The sequence below is a fragment of the Episyrphus balteatus genome, chromosome 4 (assembly GCF_945859705.1).
Source record: "Episyrphus balteatus chromosome 4, idEpiBalt1.1, whole genome shotgun sequence".
Taxonomy (NCBI): Eukaryota; Metazoa; Arthropoda; class Insecta; order Diptera; family Syrphidae; genus Episyrphus; species Episyrphus balteatus.
This window is the reverse complement of record NC_079137.1, coordinates 7,998,732-8,019,924: the sequence shown is the minus strand read 5'-3', so window position 1 is coordinate 8,019,924 and position 21,193 is coordinate 7,998,732. Positions and strand designations below refer to the sequence as shown.

The 21,193-nt window shown below is 30.8% G+C and overlaps 1 protein-coding gene and 1 non-coding gene across 5 annotated transcripts in view; one reads left to right on the top strand and one right to left on the bottom strand.

Annotated features, from left to right (window-relative positions):
* The window catches only part of LOC129919437 (mucin-2), a 113,011-nt gene extending 97,500 nt beyond the window's left edge, over positions 1-15,511 (top strand). For all 4 annotated transcript variants that reach the window (XM_056000308.1, XM_056000311.1, XM_056000310.1 and 1 more), the window contains 3 exons: positions 13,428-13,680; positions 13,766-13,887; positions 13,944-15,511. In XM_056000308.1, the coding sequence (XP_055856283.1) occupies positions 13,428-13,680; positions 13,766-13,887; positions 13,944-15,338 (1,770 nt within the window). In that variant the 3' untranslated portion in view covers positions 15,339-15,511. The remainder of the gene's footprint in view (positions 1-13,427; positions 13,681-13,765; positions 13,888-13,943) is intronic.
* Positions 12,807-12,879, bottom strand: Trnaf-gaa (transfer RNA phenylalanine (anticodon GAA)). Its single transcript has one exon. It is a non-coding gene; the product is annotated as a tRNA-Phe (tRNA).
* Positions 15,512-21,193: the final 5,682 nt, after the last annotated feature.

Here is a 21,193-nt window from a genome sequence, read left to right as displayed (position 1 = left end):
GTTTTCAGAATTTTTAATAATAGTTTTATTTGTGGTTATTTAAAATTCTCTATTTTGAGCTTTTATTTAGCCTTTAGCTCATTATAAAAAGCAAACAAATTAAAAAAAAATCAGCTCAGCTACAAGTTTATGGATCTCATTTTTTGTCCAAAACCTGCTGTTTTTAAGATTTGCGTTTTTGTGACCTTTGACTCCTATAACAAACATAGTGAACAGAAATGACTTCAGGACTTTTCACAGATTTACCTACCTGTATACCAAAAATCAGCTCGTTACAAATGTTTTCCTTGAAAAAAAATTTTATTAGGCTATCACAGTAGAGGCCATTTGGTGGGAGGAAAAAATCGCAGATGCATAGTGTTAAGATTTTGAAAACTTTTTAAAAACACCATTTTGGAATTTTGTTTTAAGTAAACGCTATAGCCAGCGAAGAAGATAACATTTATTTTATAAAGAAAAGTCACGGAATAAGGAATAAGAATTTTGTTTTAAGTATTTGATTTTTTTTTTTTTTTGAAAAATATTTTTTTTTTTGTAAAGGGGCCAATGAATTTTTATGAAATTTTGTCGATTAATATTTTGTTTTTACTAATTTTTTGAGTATAAAACTATTTTTAAAAAATTATAAAAATTCCTTGTTATACAAGAAATGGCTTACTGCATTTGTAGGTCAAAACCATTTAAGGCTATGCTTTTGTAATTAAAAAAAAAAAATTTGCAATATTTTTTTAAATTTTTAATAAATTTCCTATAAAATTAAATTAAAAATATTCTATTGTGAATTTTTCAAAAATTTAGTAATTAAAGGAGTTTTTACTATAAGAGCAAATACGTGCAACCCAGTTGCACATTTTATTTTTATTGTTATTTGATCTTTTTTTTTTAAACTTAATTAAAAATCGTTACAAAATTGAATTAAAATAGTCATATCCCTTTTTTTAGAAAAGTGCAGTTCTAAGAAAAAAATTCTTGTAAATTTAGTCAATATTGATACTGAACTTCAATTAGGTAAGTTCAATTTGATAACCTTATCGTGTTCGTGGTAGGTAATAAAATATTTTTCCAAGTTGATACAAAAACACAATTAAAATTGATTGCAATTTAATAACAAACCTCTTGTACCATCAGGTCAATTAAGGTACTGATAAGGTTTCAATTAACTTTTCAAATCAAAAGGCACGGTGTTTTCCCAGTTTGTTATATTCTAAAAATAGAAAAATGATAAGTAAATCATTTCTAACCTCTAGTGTTTAAAAATATTGATCATTGTGGTCACGAAAAAAAAAAATAGAGATGTGGTTACAACTTAAATTAAATTAACACGAAGGTTAAGTCCAAAATTGAAAAAAAAAAAAATTCATTGACAAGATGGTGTCAATGAGAGCCCTATTGAATCATCTTCGTCGGTATGATTTCAAATACCAGCTATTAGGTATGAAGATAAATGTTGGGGTCAGCATAATGAGATTCTTCGATTTTCCATAATATAATTGAAAGTTGATTCATTAAATTTGTATACATTAAGACCTCACAGAATATACACGTACCTACCTAGTCAAGGTAGGATACGGTTTGGTATAACGATAATTATTTCTCAGCACTTGCATTTACCAGCTACTGGAATACCCTGACTTGAATGAAAAGAAAAACCTATAAACCAGTGGCTTGAAATTTTACGATATAAATTAATTATTTATTCTTCTATACAAAAATTATTAGTTTTCCTCTAAATGCAATGAATATGATTGATGATTATATACACTATGAGATCCAGAGTGATCTATTGGAAGTTCTGCCTCGAAAAATCTATAAACTTCAAAATCATGAATAAATTATACACATCGATGTGGCGTGAAAATTGTAGTTTTGTTTTGGTTCAATATTATTTATGAGTTCCACTTTAAATTTATGGGAAAAAAAGGTTTTCGACTTTGTGTCTTCATCAAATTTTATAACAAAAAAAAAAATGAATTATTATTTAAATTATGTTAACGAATATGGATTTTCTTATTCTTCTATGACGGGCATAATTATGTTGTCGTATACATAGGTATTTAATTTCATTCATCTATCATATATTAATTTACATCTTAATGTTCCATAAACAAAAACGGCCACTAAGGCGTATACGTAACTTTTTTTTTAATTATTAAAGAACGAAAAGTTTTACATTTGTCGCATTTCCCTTTAATCTAGATAAATGCTTCTTGACCCATGAGTTGTAATTTCTAGGGTGGTCACCTATGTACAAGAGGGTTGTGTTATAGGTCCCAATCGCAGTCCAAGTAAAAATTTTGATAAATTTTAAAATATTTTTAAAGAAAAGTTGATGTCGAAAATATCTTTTCTTGTTCATTTCACTGGCTTCCTAAATAGAAGTTTTCTGTTTTTAGTTTAGTTTCACTAATTTGAAGTTGCTTATTACCTAATAATTTACTTCTCTTTGAAAAAAAAACTTTTGTCCTAAATTATTTTTTGACTTTATTCTTTATTTCTATCCTAAATGAAATGTTATTTACAAATTTCACAAGGGTGGCCCATCAATTTTTTTCCAGTCGAAAAACACCCATTTAACCTTGATAAACTTTTTACCAATACCATTATCAAGTGTAACAGAATTTATGAATTTCAATAGCATCAATATTAAATACTTGGATTTTGCAATGAAAAAAAAAACACCCTTTCGCAAGAAAAAAAATTTCAGACATATTTTAATAGTAATTTCCATGGCATGTACGACTTTTTTTATTAAAGTTCGCAAGGGTACTATTTAAACCATTGATTTTAATGGACTTATTGCGAATTTTCCTTATAACCAAAAAAAAAAACACCCTTTATCAGGAATATATTTAAATTTTTAGTTTTTTGTTCTTAGTTTTTAAAAAATAAATACATATAATTCTTTTTCAGCTGCTATGAAACCCTTACTAAAAAACTTATATTTCTTTTATAGAAATGAGTTTGATACTTTAGTTGTTTTTTTTTTCAAAATTTGGTGTAGAAATTACATTTCTGCTTTCATTTGCCCAATTACATATATTAAATTAATGAATTCACGTTTACAGGGTATACCGTTAATATTTAATGTCCTACACTTATTTCATAAAATTTGTATTGAGTTACTTAACTCTTGATTTTAGTTCTATAACCCATAGTTCTTCCGCTATCTGTACTGAGTACATATTACTGTAACTACTGAATATACTTTTTACCTCAAGTGAGGTCAAATAAATAAATATGCATTTAGTTGACATTCATATTTATAAAATGTTTGACCACAAAAATCTAAAATAATTGTGTTAACTTAGTTATTCAAAACTATGGTCATAAATATATAGGGTACAATGTACTCATATCAACACATAAGTACAATCTATGAATATTTATGTGTCTTATTCAGTCAGCTCATCACTTGCTGTTATAAACAATCTTGTTTATGTTAGAATGCCGATTTTTGTTCAGTACATACTTTGAAATTAAACGTCAATACTTAAATACTCAGTGCAAAGATAAAATTTAGCAATACAGTACAAAATTCGGTCCATGGATTTATATGATTTTCGCTTCAAGTAGATAGTAAATTGAACATAAAACTTAAAAAACTTGTAGTTTTTATTCTGAAATCATATTTTCACTTTTTGTTTCCAAAATCAAATGAAAAAAAACAAAAATTTATCAGAAAAAATGCTTAACCATGAATCACATTTGCATCACTACCAGCTGCATATTCCCAAGGTGTTGTGTGCTTGTAACCGTATAGGCCGAAGACCATAACGTCTGTAACTTTCAGTTTGCAGAGAAAGAAGCCATCTAGAAAACAAAAAGAATTCAAAAAAAAAATACAATTTTGTTTTTTGAAAACTTACGATCGGAAACAGAAATTAAAGGCCACTTTGAAGCAGTTGGGTGACGGCTTAAGAATGCTTCCAAACCACGAGCGAACTCATCAGTTCCTTCTTGCAACTAAAAAAGAGTTTCAAAATATACAATTTACCATCATTTTCAACAGTTTTTCTAAACTTTCACAGTCTTACCCTCTCAACTTGTCCTGTAATCAAAGTTCTGCCACATTCGTGTGACCATGGATCATTACCGCCCATATTGCATTTACCTTCTTGAGCATCGGTAAACATGAAACTGATTTTGTTGTTTTCTTTAACATCCCTGGCAACCTTGTCCTCACCCATCATATAGAAGTAAATTTCTCCAATCTCGCTATCAGCAGTTGACAAGAGATTAACCATTGGATAACCAGCATTTGGAGAATCTGACTGAATAGTTGCCACTGATGCCCAATTAGCTTGATGAACTAAGCGACGTGCCTCTTGGGCAACATTGAAGGTTTTAGGAAGTGTTATTCCATATAGAAAAGCATTGGTGGCAATAGCCGAGAACAAAACTCCGATGAGTACAAATCGATACATCTTGAGAACTAAATGTTTTCAAAAACACAACTGATGATTGAAATGTAGCTGCGATGGCTTTTTATAACGATCGAGAGATGCACTCTATGATTTTTTTTTAATTGAATAATATTTTGAGTTATTGAATTGTTGTTGTTGTCAGTAGGTACTCTCTTGTTGATTGGGGAGGGGGGGGGGAGTTCTCACTTAATAAAGATGGCAGGTGAAAGTTAAATAGAACTAAATAAATACAAACAGAACACTTCAAGTGATACTGATAAGTACTCAATTCTGGGAATTAAAGGGTTGGTACACATTCAAGATTGCGGAATGGCTTTTGTCATTTTTTGCTCTAAAATATTGAAGTCATGTCACAGAATCTTCAATCTTTAGGGTTGATATAAGGTTTGTGTGATAAAAAAAATCTAGAACAGAACAGATCAGAGCAGCACAAGTTTGCAAATACTGTCAGAACAGAAAAGTTCAACTTAGTTTTTAACAAGATTGACAGTAGTTGTCAATTCCAAAATTTTTAATTCAAAATCATTTCTTGAAATCCATTATTATACTCTTTGGGTTAAAGGAGAAAAAAGGACGCTATTCAGTATAGAGTGCTAAATTGGGTCTTTTGAAGTCATTGAGAAAAAGATTACGTGGCAGTACTTTTAGGTGACCGGTTCACAACATCGTTTTTGACGGTCCTGAGAGTCGTTTTTGAGGGTCAGCTCGTTACGAAAGTTTTACTTTGAAAAAAAAAAACTAGGCTATTACAGTAGAGGGCATTTGGTAGAAAAAAATCGCAGATGCATAGTGTTAAGATTTTTAAAATTTTTTAAAAACATCATTTTTGGATTTTTTAAAATTATTTTGTTGTAAGAATGAATTTTTATCAAATTTTGTCGATTAATATTTTTTTTTTATTGGCGTACCAAATTTTTTTTTTGAAAGATTTTTTATTTTTTTTTTTACTCATAAAACTATTAAAATTATTAAAGTTATACAAGAAATTGGCTTATTTCGTTTGGAGGTCAAAACCATTTAGGGCTATGTTTCTATAATAAAAAAAAATTTTTACAGTATTTTTAAAATTTTTAATAAATTTCGTATGAAATAAAATTTAACATATTCTATTGTGAATTTTTCAAAAGTTTAATAAGAGCAAATACTTGCAACCAAGTCGTAGGTACGTTTTATTGATTTTTTTTTGGTATGATTTTTTTTTGGTATTCAATACCATTGCATTGAATACCACGAATGCAAAGCTTAATAAAAATCGTTAGAGTGCAATTCCAAGAAAAAATTCCTATAAAGTTAGTGAATATTGATATTGAACTTCAATTACGTTAAGTTCAATTTAATAACCTTATCGTGTCCGTGGTAGGTAATAAAATATTTGTCCAAGTTGATACAAAAACACAATTAAATAATTGCAATTTAATAAGAAACCTCTTGTACTAGGTCAATTAAGGTACTGATAAGGTTTCAATTAACTTTTCAAATCAGTTTTCCAGTTTTTTTTTCTAAAAATAAAAAAAATGATAAGAAAATCACTTCTAACCTTTATTGTTTTTAAATATTGATCTTTTGGGTAGAGAAAAATACAGACAATTGGTTAAATCTTAAATTAAATTAACACGAAGGTTAAGTCCAAAATCAAATAAAATTCATTGACGAGATGGTGTCAATGCGAGTCCTATTGAATAACTTAAAAGATGTCTTCGGTATGATTTCAAATACCAGCTATTACGTATATGAAGATAAATGTTGGGGTCAGCATAATGAGATTCTTCAATTTTCCATAATATAATTGAAAGTTGATTCATTAAATTTGTATACATTAAGACCTCACAGAGAATACAAGATCTAGTCAAGGTAGGATACGGTTTGGTATAACGATAATTATTTCTCAGCACTTGCATTTACCAGCTACTGGGATACCCTGACTTGAATGAATGAAAATAAAACCTACAACCAGTGGCTTGAAATTTTACGATATAAATTAATTATTTATTCTTCTATACAAAAATTATTGGTTTTCCTCTAAATGCAATGAATATGATTGATGATTACATACTAACACTATAAGATTCAGAGTGATCTATTGGAAGTTCTGCCTCAAAAAAAAAATCTATATAAACTTCAAAATCAGCTGAATCATGATGAATAAATTATACACATCGATGTGGCGTGAAAATTGTAGTTTTGTTCGGTTCATTATTATTTATGAGTTCCACTTTAAATTTATGGAAAAAAAAGGTCTTCGACTTTGTGTCTTCATCAAATTTTATAACAAAAAAAATTAATTATTATTTAAATTATGGATTTTCTAATTCTTCTATGACGGGCATTATTATGTTGTCGTATAGGTATTTAATTTCATTCATCTGTCATATATTAATTTATGACATGGTAAATATGGACTAAGCCCTTTGAATTAGAATAAAGACCTTTTGATTAAATCTACCTTGAAGAAGGCAGGTCAGTTTTTATTAATTTTATTACAAATTTTCATTTAGACATGAAATATTGTTTCATAAGAGTTTAGAAAACCTTTCACTTTTTCCGGCATCCAAAGATATCGGCTTTCAAAATTTAAAGAAAAAAACATGTTTGAACTGCAATAACTTTGCAACCAGACCACGAAAAAACGTTTGGTTTTCACCATTTAATAGGATTTAGAGAGACCTTTCTTAAGATGTCTCATAATTTTTTAAAATGTATTTTTTTTTTATCTAAGGGATTAACCTTGATTTTTTCTCAAAAATCTGAAAAAAAATAAATTTGTAATTTTCATACCGAAATGGATAGCCCAGCTCACTATAAACTCATATCTGTAACCCAAAAACAGCTGAGACTCTTGGATCCAAAGATATCTGCATCCGAATATTTGGAAAGAAAACATACTTGGTATGTAATAACTAATAACTCTGCAACCAGATCACGAAGGAACTTGTAGTTTTTACCATTTAATAGAGTTTAAAGAGACCTTTCTTTTGATGCCTCACTCGATAGATTGGAGGAAAATTTAAACTTATTTCTGTAAACCAAAACTTATTAAGAACTGTGTAAAATTCCAAAAATACGATTACTTAAAACTACAAGAGAAAACAAGCTACAAATTCAAACTTCTATCCATAAAATTCATTGTTAATTGGAAGTATTATACTATGACGTTCAAATAGTTGTTTATTTGACAACTTGTTTATTTTTTTACACTTTTAACTGACTTGCATAGTAAATGATTGATAAACGCCCATCTGTGTCCCTGGTTTGTCTAAGTGCATTTTTGCAAGTTCTTGCATTGCTCTCAGGACTGCGGGTGTAACCTAAGTTATAACATTCAATGATGATGAAGATCATAAAGCTGATAAAATTCAAGCTAGAATGCAAATGCAAACAGGGTGATGTATTCAGTATTCAATGTATTTTGTCATTAGCAATGTACTGGAGTGGATGAATTTATGAACCTTTTTGATTCTTTTCATAGAATTTATTTCTTACATATTAAAGTTATTGGTTAGTTTTATTGTTTTGAAGGTCGTCAGACAAAACCTCTTAAATTTCGTAGTACTATTTTAATATTAAAGTGAATTCATTTTTTTTTTGGATTTAGGAGACATCAATGAAAAGTTTCATCAAGTAACTCATTTATTGGCTGCTAGAGAAATTTCAGCTCTAAGCAAAAAATTCATCTTTGATATTTTGTTTCATATTCGTTCATTCCTTAAACGGCCTTATAGAATTCGGCTACGACTTAACATTAAATGATGATGTTTCTGACATGAATATTTCATTAAACTAGGCCTTACTCTATTCCGAAAGTAGTCATTGTCATTCAATCTGACATAATATCTATGTATTTACGGAACTCAAGCTCTATACGTTCACTAGTTTGTGCAACTTTTCTTTCTTTAGACATTTCTTCTGAATAGCAGCAGAGCATTATATTGTTGAATGGTGATTGATCTTCTTCCATCTTTGTGCGATGATACAAGTTTTTGCCCGAGAAAAAAAAAAATAAAGATATGCAAGTCAGTATATACCAGTATCATTGTGCAAAAATTCAAACCATTCAATTTGTTGAACTTTCAGATTATTATGCAATGAAATTGAAATGCAAAGTAGCAGTATATATGGAGTGAATTTACTTGTAGATTTGCGTTGTGCGTACACAGTTTTTGTTGTTGTTTTTTTTTTAATGAAATACATAGTAAAATAATAATGTCAGTCTTGTAACCATGGTTTCCTTATTACAAATGAGATTTTGTACTGAAGAACCCAAAAAATACTTTTTTAAATAGAAATGCAGAATACAATACAATTTTAAAAACTTTCAATAAACATAACAAACAAAATATAAGTTCGGTGTGATACAGTATTTGAATCACATATTAGACTTTTTTCTTCCGACGCAACACAGATTCATTTATTTTAAGTAATCTTTGATTGTTTTTGGGATTTCCTTCTTAATATTTCTAATTCAGCTGAGTGTTGGGTACTTTCCCAGTTTAATCAGACAATGACATAGGAATTTCGAAAAAAGTTGCAATTCTGTCAGTTTGTCTGTCAGCCTGTATCTATCTTTATCTACAGCCTAAGCTACTGAATCGATTTTCTTCAAGCTTGGTCTTTGAAGTCATGAATTTTGAGATTCCCTAGCGGCGAAATAGATGAAATTTATTCAAAACTACATACATACTCGAATTTTGATCACAATTTTTGAATGAAAGAAAACAGAACCGTTTTATTAATTTCTTACATGTTCCTTAACGATTCAAAAAATTTCAAAAAATTCCACTAAACAGTTTTCCCTTAAATTAAATTTTAAAATACATAATTTCAGTATTTATAAAGTATAAAATCGAAAAATTGATATTTTGCTTTAAGCAAGCTTAAAAACGTTGACTTTCAAAAATCTTATGAAAACTGAAAATCTCCAGAGAAATGTTTCTCAAAATTGAAAATAAAAACAAATCCAGCAACCACTTTTTTAACTATGTTATTTACTATACCTACATAAATAAATTGCACGACTGGGGTCGCACGTACTTGCTCTTATGCTTAAAGTTACTATAATGTTAAAGCTTTTTATTCAAGAAATTTAAAATTTGATATTTTGAAGAAATTTCATAAGTAGTATAAAAAAATTAAATCTGTTTTTATAATTAATTAAACTCCGTTTTAAATTATTTAAAAAAAAAAAAACAAATATGCCATTTTATTTCTTGTATAAAAAGCTATTTTTAGAAAAAAATTTTCGAAAATTGTATTAGCCGTTTTTTAAAGAAATAATTTTTTATGTATAAAAATTTTTTAACATTTTTCAAAAAAAAAGTTGGTATGCCATTTTGAAGAAATAATTAATTTACACATAAAAAATAAATTTCAAAATTTTTCATTGATCCGTTTTCAAAAAATTGATTTTTCAAAAAAAAAATTTGAAATATTTTTTAAAAAACCAAAAATGCGTTTTTTGAAAATTTTCTAAAATTTTAATATTATCTTTACTTACACACTTTTGTATAAAAATTTTCATTAAAATCGGGTTAATGTTGTATATTCAGAAACGAAAAAAACCGTTCTATGACAGGTACCGTTAATAACGGTACAAAAAATATTTTTTTATTTAAAAAGTTGGCTCTTGGGTGTAGTACTACACACAAAAATTTTAATCAAAATCGTTAGAGCCGTTTTTGAAAAAAATTAACTTTTCTATTTCCGTTATATGGCAGGTACCGTTAGTTTTGGTCATAAAAAAAATTTTCAATTTCCCCTCTAGGGAATCACCAAAAACTGCTAACTACCAAGTTTGAAGAAAATCACTTCACTCGTTTAGGCTGCAGCTCCAGATAGAGACAGACAGACAGACAGACAGACAGACAGACAGACAGACAGACAGACAGAATTGCCGGACCCACTTTTTTGGCATTCTCCATCATCGTAATGTCATGTAAAATTGTTATCTCGAGTTCGATTTTTTTTACGAATCCTAAACTTGCCCTATAGTACCTATATCGCAAGTAAAAATACAATGCACGACTGGGTCGCATGAACTTGCTCTTAGAGTTCAAGTTGCTTAAATTTGTAAGACTTTTTATACACTCCTGCTCAAAATTAACGCACACTTTTTTTTTCTTTAGTTATACCCCTGCATCTTGTTTGAAATAGCTTTAAAATTATTTGTTGTATTTTTTTGTGTTTGCTTATTGTTTAGCAAGTCAGAAAAATGCTAAATTGCAACAGTATTATTAACCAAAAAAAAGATAAACCAAATTTAGCAATTACAGGTCTGAAAACTGATATTAAAATAATTTTTGTTTTTTAAGAAAAAAAATTAAAAAAAATGGAAACGCGTGACAGTTCTTTCCAATAATTTTTTTCAATACTTGGCATTGTCTCCTCTAGCGCATATGGTAATTTGGAGTCGTCTATTCATTCCACGAATTAAGTTTTGAAGGTTTTGTTGTAACTTTTCTTTCACTGCAGTTTTCTGTTAATCAAGAATGCTTGGAGGTGGATTTCGGCCGCAAATGCATTTTTTTCAACATTTCCTAGACATGTTCTATTGAATTTACATCCGGATATCTGTGTGGTCAATTCAAAGGTGGCACATTTTAATCATGAAGATATTCTCAAACCACTCTAGCATGCATTATCGTGCATCAGACTGATTTGTGGACCAAATCTAGGGGTGATTGGAACCGCATGCTGTTCGAGAATATCAGCCAAGTATCTTTGGGTACTTAAATTAGGTCTAGGAGATCTCACTAACTCCGTAGGCGTTGTGAGGCAGAGTTTACTCCATGAAAATTTATGACTCATCTCTAAAAGGTTCGCGGGTTGACAGATAGACTTCAGCATACCTCTCCAAATCTTCCCCACAAACATTTTATTCCATACCTTCAATTTAAGCTAACTCCCGTCTTATTTGAGAAAATAACCACGATACTGTGAGATAAAGTAATAGTAGGACTTTTTTGTAAAATAAATATGATGTGCGTTAAATTTGAGCAGGAGTGTATAAAAATTTGGGAAATGTAGGTACCTATGTATATAAAAAAAAATAAATAAATAAAAAAAAACATAAAACTCGTTTTTTAAAAGAATGAAACGAAATCTGAAAACAAATTGCCCTCCAAAACAAGTATGCAGTTTTATTTTATTTTATTTGATATCTTAAGGTGCAAATTGGTATGCCATTTTGTAGAAATCACTGATCAACATCTTAAAACAAAATTTTAAATAAATCTAATGTCACGTTTACGAAAATTTGATTTTTCAAAAAAAAAAAAAAAAAATATCAAATTTTTTTTTAAAATCCAAAAATTAATTTTTTTCAAAATTTAAGTTTTGGCTTATGTATGTTAAAATTATTTAAATGCTTTTTTACAAAAAGTTTCGTTGAAATACACGACTGGGTTGCACGTTCTTGCACTTGCAACACTTTTATTTATATTTGTTAACTTTTTGGTTTTAAGAACTATCTCCATTTAAATATCAGAGAAATTTGGTTGATATTAGCCGAGATGGAGGACACATTTTTTCAACGGAAAAATATTTTTTTGCTATACGTCTGCAAAGTTTAATCAAAATCGTTGGAGCCATTTTCGAGTAATTTGCTATAACTTGAAAAATTTGTATGGGAGGTACACTTTCTACTTGAGATACAAAAAAAAAAAAAACTACTTTTAGAATTCTATAAAAATCATCTGTACGAAATTTGAAGAAAATACGTTCACCCGTTTAGGCTGTGGAAATGTGTACAGATGGACGCACAGACGCAAAGACGAACTAACGGAATTGCGAAACCCACTTTTTTAGACTTCTCCATCATCGTAATGTTGGTTTTGGTTAAAACGTCAATTTTTTTTCGACACAAAACCAATATTTGCCTCTCGCAATCTACATATATTTTGATTTGAAATAGTTCAAAATTAAACTTTGTAAATTTTTCTCACCATTTTTGCTTGTCCAAAATCGAGAAATTTAATTTCATTTAGTTTCATTCGAGTGCTATGGCATTTTCATTTTAAATTGCCAAAATGCTACGAATTTTGTTTTGGTTTAAAAGTATTTCTTTTTCCATTTCGTATGTCATGTTCTCATGTCATTCACATTAACTGGTATATTTATATATATATATTGTTTCTTCATGACAAATTAAAAATATGAATCTATGTATTACCCCTGTAAAATATAAATATTTTCTTATTAAATCCATCAACCCTATTTCTGTAGACGAAAATCTATAACAACAAAAAGTTACGTATACGCCACCCACCCTTAACAATTATTTTTTTTCCCCAGGGGAAATGATTTATTTTCTTTAAAGTTTCTTCTGCATAACATTTTTATTGCATTTTTTATGTGCAAAAATTATAGGAATTATAAAAAAAAGAAGGCTGCCGAAACCCGGGATCGAACCGGGGACCTTTAGATCTTCAGTCTAACGCTCTCCCAACTGAGCTATTTCGGCAGATAAAATCACTGTTTGTAAATTTCATTTTTCTTTCGATTAAAGCTCTTTTATAGTGTCTATTTTTAGGATGAGAAAAAGCTTTTCATTTTTGGCTGTGATTTAAAAATGGGAAAGTGGTTATTTAAAGAATGGTAAATCATTCGAAAAGCACACATAAACTGAACTTTTATGAATCAACCACACTCGTACAACAATGGGATGAAAATTCCTCTAGATGAAAGATGCTATATAAGTTATGGGCTATAAAATCTCTATGTTATTAGATGCAATTTTTAAAATTCTAGGTAAAAGTTTTTCGGGAAGAATTCTAAAAATGATTTATTGACAAGAATTTGGTTTCTCTTCAAAGTTTTACGAAAGGCTGTATTACAGCAATTTTTTAAGTTGTTTTTATTTAAACATTAATCTTCTTTTGTTTATTAATAAATTAGTCTCAATAAAAAGCCAAATTTTGAGACCTAAAATACCTATAAAAGAATTCAGTCAAATATCTCAATGACATTTGTTTTAATTTTTTTTAACAAAATGTTTTTTTTTCCTTTCAGAGTCAAAATGCTATCGGGCGCCATCGAAATTTCCCCAAAACATCCTTCACCTGTACTGGTCGTCCAGCTGGCTATTATGCTGACATCGAGACAGGCTGTCAAGTCTATCACATGTGCGATGGTTTGGGCCGACAATTTAGCTATTCATGTCCGAATACAACATTGTTTCAGCAACGGATGTTGATTTGTGATCATTGGTATATGGTGAATTGTTCCAAAGCGGAAATGGATTATGCAGCGAATTTATTGATTGGTAAGATGTTGCCAAAAATTATGCAACGATTTTTTTTTTACTTAAACGATCTTTATTCAAATTTTTAATTTTTTCTTTCATTCAGGTCAAAGAGACAAACCATTTGTACCTGATGAAGAGAATCATTTACGAACTCCACGTCCTGATTTACTTGATCGTCCTTATGCTCCAGATTATTCAGGGGAATCATTCAGAAATCAATTCAAAGTATGAAAAATTCCTGAATTTAAGACCTTTTTTTAATGATTTTCTGTTTCTTCTAGCAACTTCCTGCAGTACAAAATAGTATAACAGATTTCAATGAACGCAAGAATCTCGACAAGACACTAACTATAAACCATCCTTCGCCAACACCCACTCGTTGGAAGATCCCTCAACCAAGTCGAGAGATTCTTCCACCTGCTCCACCTGCTCCGTCATTGCCATCTTTGCCTTTGACAACCCGAAGACCTCCAGTGGTTGCTAGTCCAGCACCAAGACCTCAAACTTCCACAACACATTTCCAGACAGTTACTACAACAACTCCAGTGCCATTTATTGTCAACCGACAATCGGACACTTCTGATGAGCTCCTTGGAACTGCTCATAGTACACGATATAACACTTCTGGGGACAATTCAGCAGAAGATAAAAACACAAAGTCGACTTCGACAAAGCCTCCAGCAATAAAAACACCTTCCCGAATTTATGAACCACCATTTTTGTATCCCATCTACAATATGGACGATGCTGTCCAATCTACTGAAATTCCACTACAAAGTTCCACAGCTGCTCCTTTCACTGTGAAAGTTACTACAACTACGACGAGTACGACAACTCCTCGACCACCAACAAGACCTACAACCTTAGCTGGGAAGCCTTTTACAGTGGAGTCAACAACTTTGACAGCGGCGGCATCAAAAGTTACCCAATCGACAGATTCCGCCTTGGATTATAGTATTCCTGCAGCAGGAGCTAAGACTTTCCCACTACCATCACCTTTCTCAGCTCCGAAGGCCGTTGCAAACAGTGTAGCTCCACCATCTCGGGAGCTTCTTCCTCCACTGTCTGATATTATTCTGCATGACGTTGCCACAACTCAAGGTCCGCCAATCTATTTTGAATGGAAGATCCCCTCAAATGGTCTAGAACCTCCGAAATTTGAGTCCCCTATCGGAGTTGACGGTCGGGAAGAACAAGATGCCCCACTGTCATACACTCCATCATCGGAACAAGTCAAATTACCCATTTCGACAACAGCGAAATCAACGACGCCAAATACCAACCAGTATGCTGGCAATCCCTTTCTCTCGAATAAGACTCAACGTTCCATAGATTCTTCGACTTCTCGAACACCAACATCAAGATCAATCAAAAATTTCCCCTCCCCTGGAACAGAAGAGAATAAAATCTCTCCAACTCTTCCAACCGAACAGGATATCAATCAACTGAGAATGGATTTCTCAGTGCCAGACTATCTCTTCCCCCTGGAAAATATCGGACGAACCGGTTACGAACATTCGGATACATTTAATTCGTTTCAGCTGAAAATCCCTCAGCGAAGGGTTGATGTTGAAGCGCCATCTGCCGATCGATGGTATGGTGAGAATCCAAAATGCCCTCAATGCCATCCGAGTTTTGTTAAACCTGGAACGTGTGAACCATGTTTAAGAAGATAAAAGTAGTTATTTTTTGTTGATTGTTGACGGAGGAGTAGTTTTTAAGATTAAAAACAAAAAAGACAAAAAAATAGAATTAAATATTTTGTACATATTATTGTTTATCCGAGAGAAAGAGAGAGAAAGAGTGTGTGCTCTAACCATTAAAATAAAAAAAAAATCTATACATAAATCACACAGAAATCCTCACAAAGAATTATACTGACACATCGACTCATACCTCCATAAGTTCCCGTATAAAATAGTTCTAAAACTTTGCGATTAAAAAATACCGAACACGAACTAAAATTTATTTTATTTTTTTTTATTTTATGTTTAATTTTTTTATAATTAATTGGCTTATACAAATTTTTTTTATTTTTAATAATTCGTAAAAAAGAAATAAAGTAAAAAGTTTTGTTCTCGAATAAAGAAAAAAATTCAACCAAATATTTGTTGTTTGTTTTAAATTCCTAAGAATTTCTGCTCGGAAACAGGAAACCGGAAATAGGAAGGTCCGTCAAGATAGCACCCACACCCCCAAATTTCCAAAATCTGAGTATGCAATAATTTGTTGCTAATTTGTTGCTAATTAGTTGCTCTAATCCCGAATTTGTTGCTCCACCCCTTCCCCCTCAAAATTGATGTGGAAGGTGTGGGTGCTATCTTGACGTCAAGATAGCACCCACACCCATTAAAAACTCAACATTCAAAAAAACTGAGTATGCAATAATTTGTTGCTAATTTGTTGCTAATTAGTTGCTCTAATCCCGAATTTGTTGCTCCAAGATTTGACCTTGAAATGCACTTTAACAGTTTTCTCAAAAAAGCTAAATTCCCTAAAAATTAACGCACAGCAACAAAAATGGTGTCAAATTAAAGGGCTTCTCAACACCTTTTCAAAAAGGTCTCATTCGACTTTTAAATCCATCTCCTTCATGTCCAAAATGCATTGTGGAACTTGTGGAACATATCAAAACGTCAAGATAGCACCCACACCAAGAAAAACTTACAAATTTAAAAAAATGAGTATGCAATAATTTGTTGCTAATTTGTTGCTAATTAGTTGCTCTAATCTCGAATTTGTTGCTCCACCCCTTCCCCCTCAAAATTGATAGAAAGGGTGTGGGTGCTATCTTGACGTCAAGATAGCACCCACACCCCCCTATTTCCAAAATCTGAGTATGCAGGATTTTAGCAATAATTTGTTGCTAATTAGTTGCTCTAATCTAGAATTTGTTGCTCCATGATTTGACCATAAAATCGGCTGCAACAGATGCATTTTTTTGGAGACTTTTTATCTATAATTTTTTTCAAAAAACTAAAAATGCCAAATTAAAAACATGATTTCATGCTCTGCAAAAAGTAACATACAAATTTTCCATCACTTTCCATTCCAGTCTTATAGTCCAAAAACTAGTCAACTCTCGCCCCTAAAAACTATAAAAAACGGTGTGGGTGCTATCTTGACGTCAAGATAGCACCCACACCCCCCTATTTCCAAAATCTGAGTATGCAGGATTTTAGTGATAATTTGTTGCTAATTAGTTGCTCTAATATTGAATTTGTTGCTCCACGATTTGACCTTCAAATCGACTGCAACAGATGCAATATTTTGGAGACTTTTTATCCATACGCTTTTTCAAAAAACTAAAAACGCCAAATTGTAGACAGAATTTGTTGCTCTGCAAAAAGCTATTTTTAAATTTTCTATCACTACCCAATCCTCTCTTACAGGAGAAAAAATTTTGCGATAACGTCATCTATCAAGCTGAGTACGCCACAACGAAAAATTGAAAATTTAAGTACGCATTAATTTGAAGATATTTTGTTGCTAATTTATTACCCTAATCTAGAATTTGTTGCTCCACGGTTTGACCTTTAAATCGGCTGCAACAGTTGCAATATATAGGTATATATAGCTTTATATAGGTATATTTTCAAAAATTAATGCTTTTTAAAAAGTTACATTTCCAATACTCAAGTATTCTTGCCCTTTCATAAGCCCTTAAAACGAGTACCTACCTATAGGTACGGAAGACGTTAAGTAAAACTCAACAGCAAAAACAAAGTTTATAAAGGTACCTACTAATGCCATTTAATTTCTCTATATTATATAGACAGCTTTTCCGTTCCTATTTTACCATTAGGTACCTTACCTCAATTTCAAAAAATTAATTTGATTTAACGTATAAACATCTACCTACCTTTTTCAAAGATATCTTACAACAACGAACATCTATTAAAAGAAAAAATGTCTCCCATGTCCTAGCCTAGAAGAAACCTAGACATCTCTTGAAAACGATGCCTACCCCCAACATTTTTTTGTAATTCTTTTCATCGCTTTTTTACACTTTAAGTCTATCACTCTAGTTTTGGAGAGATGCATTTTACTAACTACCACTAAAGCAACCGAAAAACACAACTCAATGCTATTCAACCAATCAGGTTGCGATGCGACTATTTTTATTATAAAAACAAACCAAATACATAAATGTGTTCATAGTTAATAGGAATAATCGAGTGTGTATGCGTTGATTTAAATTTTGACTCCGCCCCCCACAGTCTGCTTTGATGAAAATAATACAAACGCACACCTTGAAATGTTTTTTCCTTAGTTGGTTTCAGACCTCTATGAAGGTATGATGTACGGTCTCTCGCTCGATTTAATAATTTTATGACTTAGGTACCTACATAATTTATTATAGACACACCAAAAGGTAAGTTAGGTACGTATGTTTGTAGGGCCTTCCAGTTTATCTGGATTTATGCAATTTTTTGTGTTATGGTACCTATGTCGCTATGGGTCTTATGAAAAATGTTGCATATTTTTAGGGGAAAACTTTAAATTCAAAACCACTGAAAACCCGAATTGAAAATTTCTTGAATTTGTTGCTTCACAATTTGAACATTAAATGCACTTCAACACTACAAAAAACCTTAGGTAATTGCCTAAAAGGAAAAACTTTAAAATTTAAGAAAATATGTAAGCAGGTGTGCAGGAATTTGTTGATAATAATTAATTGCTCCAACAGATGCATTAGGTAGGTATTTTAAAGACTTTTTATCTATACCTACCTAATTTTAATTCAAAAAAACTAAAAATGCCAAATTATAGACATGAATTGAATTGATAGTTAGCACCTTCCTTCTTATGCAATAACTTCATTCCCCTTAGGGTGAAGGCCTCAATCCCACATTACCGAACGTTTTCAAAATTGAAATTGAACTTAAAAATCTTTGGCACCGGGTACAAAGGTGTTAAGTCAGAAAAGGTAATTTTGAGGAAAATGAAATTGAAGTTTCAATTTTTGTTTGTAAATCTGAATAATATTATTTTGAAAAAGTAATGATGCAGAAACATTATCTATAAGATCTTTTTTAATATCCATATGCTGTTGACCGGAAAATGACCGTTCTTAAAAAAAAATTGTGTTGACTTAACACTCTAGAGCCATTTACCTAGTCTTCATAAATAAACTTGGTCCAAAGGTGTTAAGTCAAGAAAAATCTTTGTTTATATTGATAACAAAGCTTAATTTATAAAAGAAACTTGGAAATATCAATGTGATTAATTACCAATGTGAAAATTCTTTTTTAAAAAATATGTACCTAATATGTATAATTCTGTAGAAAAATTGCTTTTCGTTTTCTGTCTTCCTCTTGACTTAACTTCTTATGATCAATTTATAAGAAAAATGATTTATTAAGGTATCACTTCTACCACGTTTGAATTACAAACATGTTTTTTTTTAAAGATTTTGTCAAGCTTAATTATGTACTGTGTTACCCCAAAAACTGCCCCTCCCTCCTAAACGGGGGGAGATAGACCCCTCCCACCTATATTAAAAAAAACTCTTCTACAAGAATTCGTTACTAATTTTCCCGCATTTTTTACTATAGGTGGGAGGGGTCTATCTCCCCCCGTTTAGGAGGGAGGGGCAGTTTTTGGGGTAACACAGTACATAATTAAGCTTGACAAAATCTTTAAAAAAAAACATGTTTGTAATTCAAACGTGGTAGAAGTGATACCTTAATAAATCATTTTTCTTATAAATTGATCATAAGAAGTTAAGTCAAGAGGAAGACAGAAAACGAAAAGCAATTTTTCTACAGAATTATATTAGGTACATATTTTTTAAAAAAGAATTTTCACATTGGTAATTAATCACATTGATATTTCCAAGTTTCTTTTATAAATTAAGCTTTGTTATCAATATAAACAAAGATTTTTCTTGACTTAACACCTTTGGACCAAGTTTATTTATGAAGACTAGGTAAATGGCTCTAGAGTGTTAAGTCAACACAATTTTTTTTTAAGAACGGTCATTTTCCGGTCAACAGCATATGGATATTAAAAAAGATCTTATAGATAATGTTTCTGCATCATTACTTTTTCAAAATAATATTATTCAGATTTACAAACAAAAATTGAAACTTCAATTTCATTTTCCTCAAAATTACCTTTTCTGACTTAACACCTTTGTACCCGGTGCCAAAGATTTTTAAGTTCAATTTCAATTTTGAAAACGTTCGGTAATGTGGGATTGAGGCCTTCACCCTAAGGGGAATGAAGTTATTGCATAAGAAGGAAGGTGCTAACTATCAATTCAATTCATGTCTATAATTTGGCATTTTTAGTTTTTTTGAATTAAAATTAGGTAGGTATAGATAAAAAGTCTTTAAAATACCTACCTAATGCATCTGTTGGAGCAATTAATTATTATCAACAAATTCCTGCACACCTGCTTACATATTTTCTTAAATTTTAAAGTTTTTCCTTTTAGGCAATTACCTAAGGTTTTTTGTAGTGTTGAAGTGCATTTAATGTTCAAATTGTGAAGCAACAAATTCAAGAAATTTTCAATTCGGGTTTTCAGTGGTTTTGAATTTAAAGTTTTCCCCTAAAAATATGCAACATTTTTCATAAGACCCATAGCGACATAGGTACCATAACACAAAAAATTGCATAAATCCAGATAAACTGGAAGGCCCTACAAACATACGTACCTAACTTACCTTTTGGTGTGTCTATAATAAATTATGTAGGTACCTAAGTCATAAAATTATTAAATCGAGCGAGAGACCGTACATCATACCTTCATAGAGGTCTGAAACCAACTAAGGAAAAAACATTTCAAGGTGTGCGTTTGTATTATTTTCATCAAAGCAGACTGTGGGGGGCGGAGTCAAAATTTAAATCAACGCATACACACTCGATTATTCCTATTAACTATGAACACATTTATGTATTTGGTTTGTTTTTATAATAAAAATAGTCGCATCGCAACCTGATTGGTTGAATAGCATTGAGTTGTGTTTTTCGGTTGCTTTAGTGGTAGTTAGTAAAATGCATCTCTCCAAAACTAGAGTGATAGACTTAAAGTGTAAAAAAGCGATGAAAAGAATTACAAAAAAATGTTGGGGGTAGGCATCGTTTTCAAGAGATGTCTAGGTTTCTTCTAGGCTAGGACATGGGAGACATTTTTTCTTTTAATAGATGTTCGTTGTTGTAAGATATCTTTGAAAAAGGTAGGTAGATGTTTATACGTTAAATCAAATTAATTTTTTGAAATTGAGGTAAGGTACCTAATGGTAAAATAGGAACGGAAAAGCTGTCTATATAATATAGAGAAATTAAATGGCATTAGTAGGTACCTTTATAAACTTTGTTTTTGCTGTTGAGTTTTACTTAACGTCTTCCGTACCTATAGGTAGGTACTCGTTTTAAGGGCTTATGAAAGGGCAAGAATACTTGAGTATTGGAAATGTAACTTTTTAAAAAGCATTAATTTTTGAAAATATACCTATATAAAGCTATATATACCTATATATTGCAACTGTTGCAGCCGATTTAAAGGTCAAACCGTGGAGCA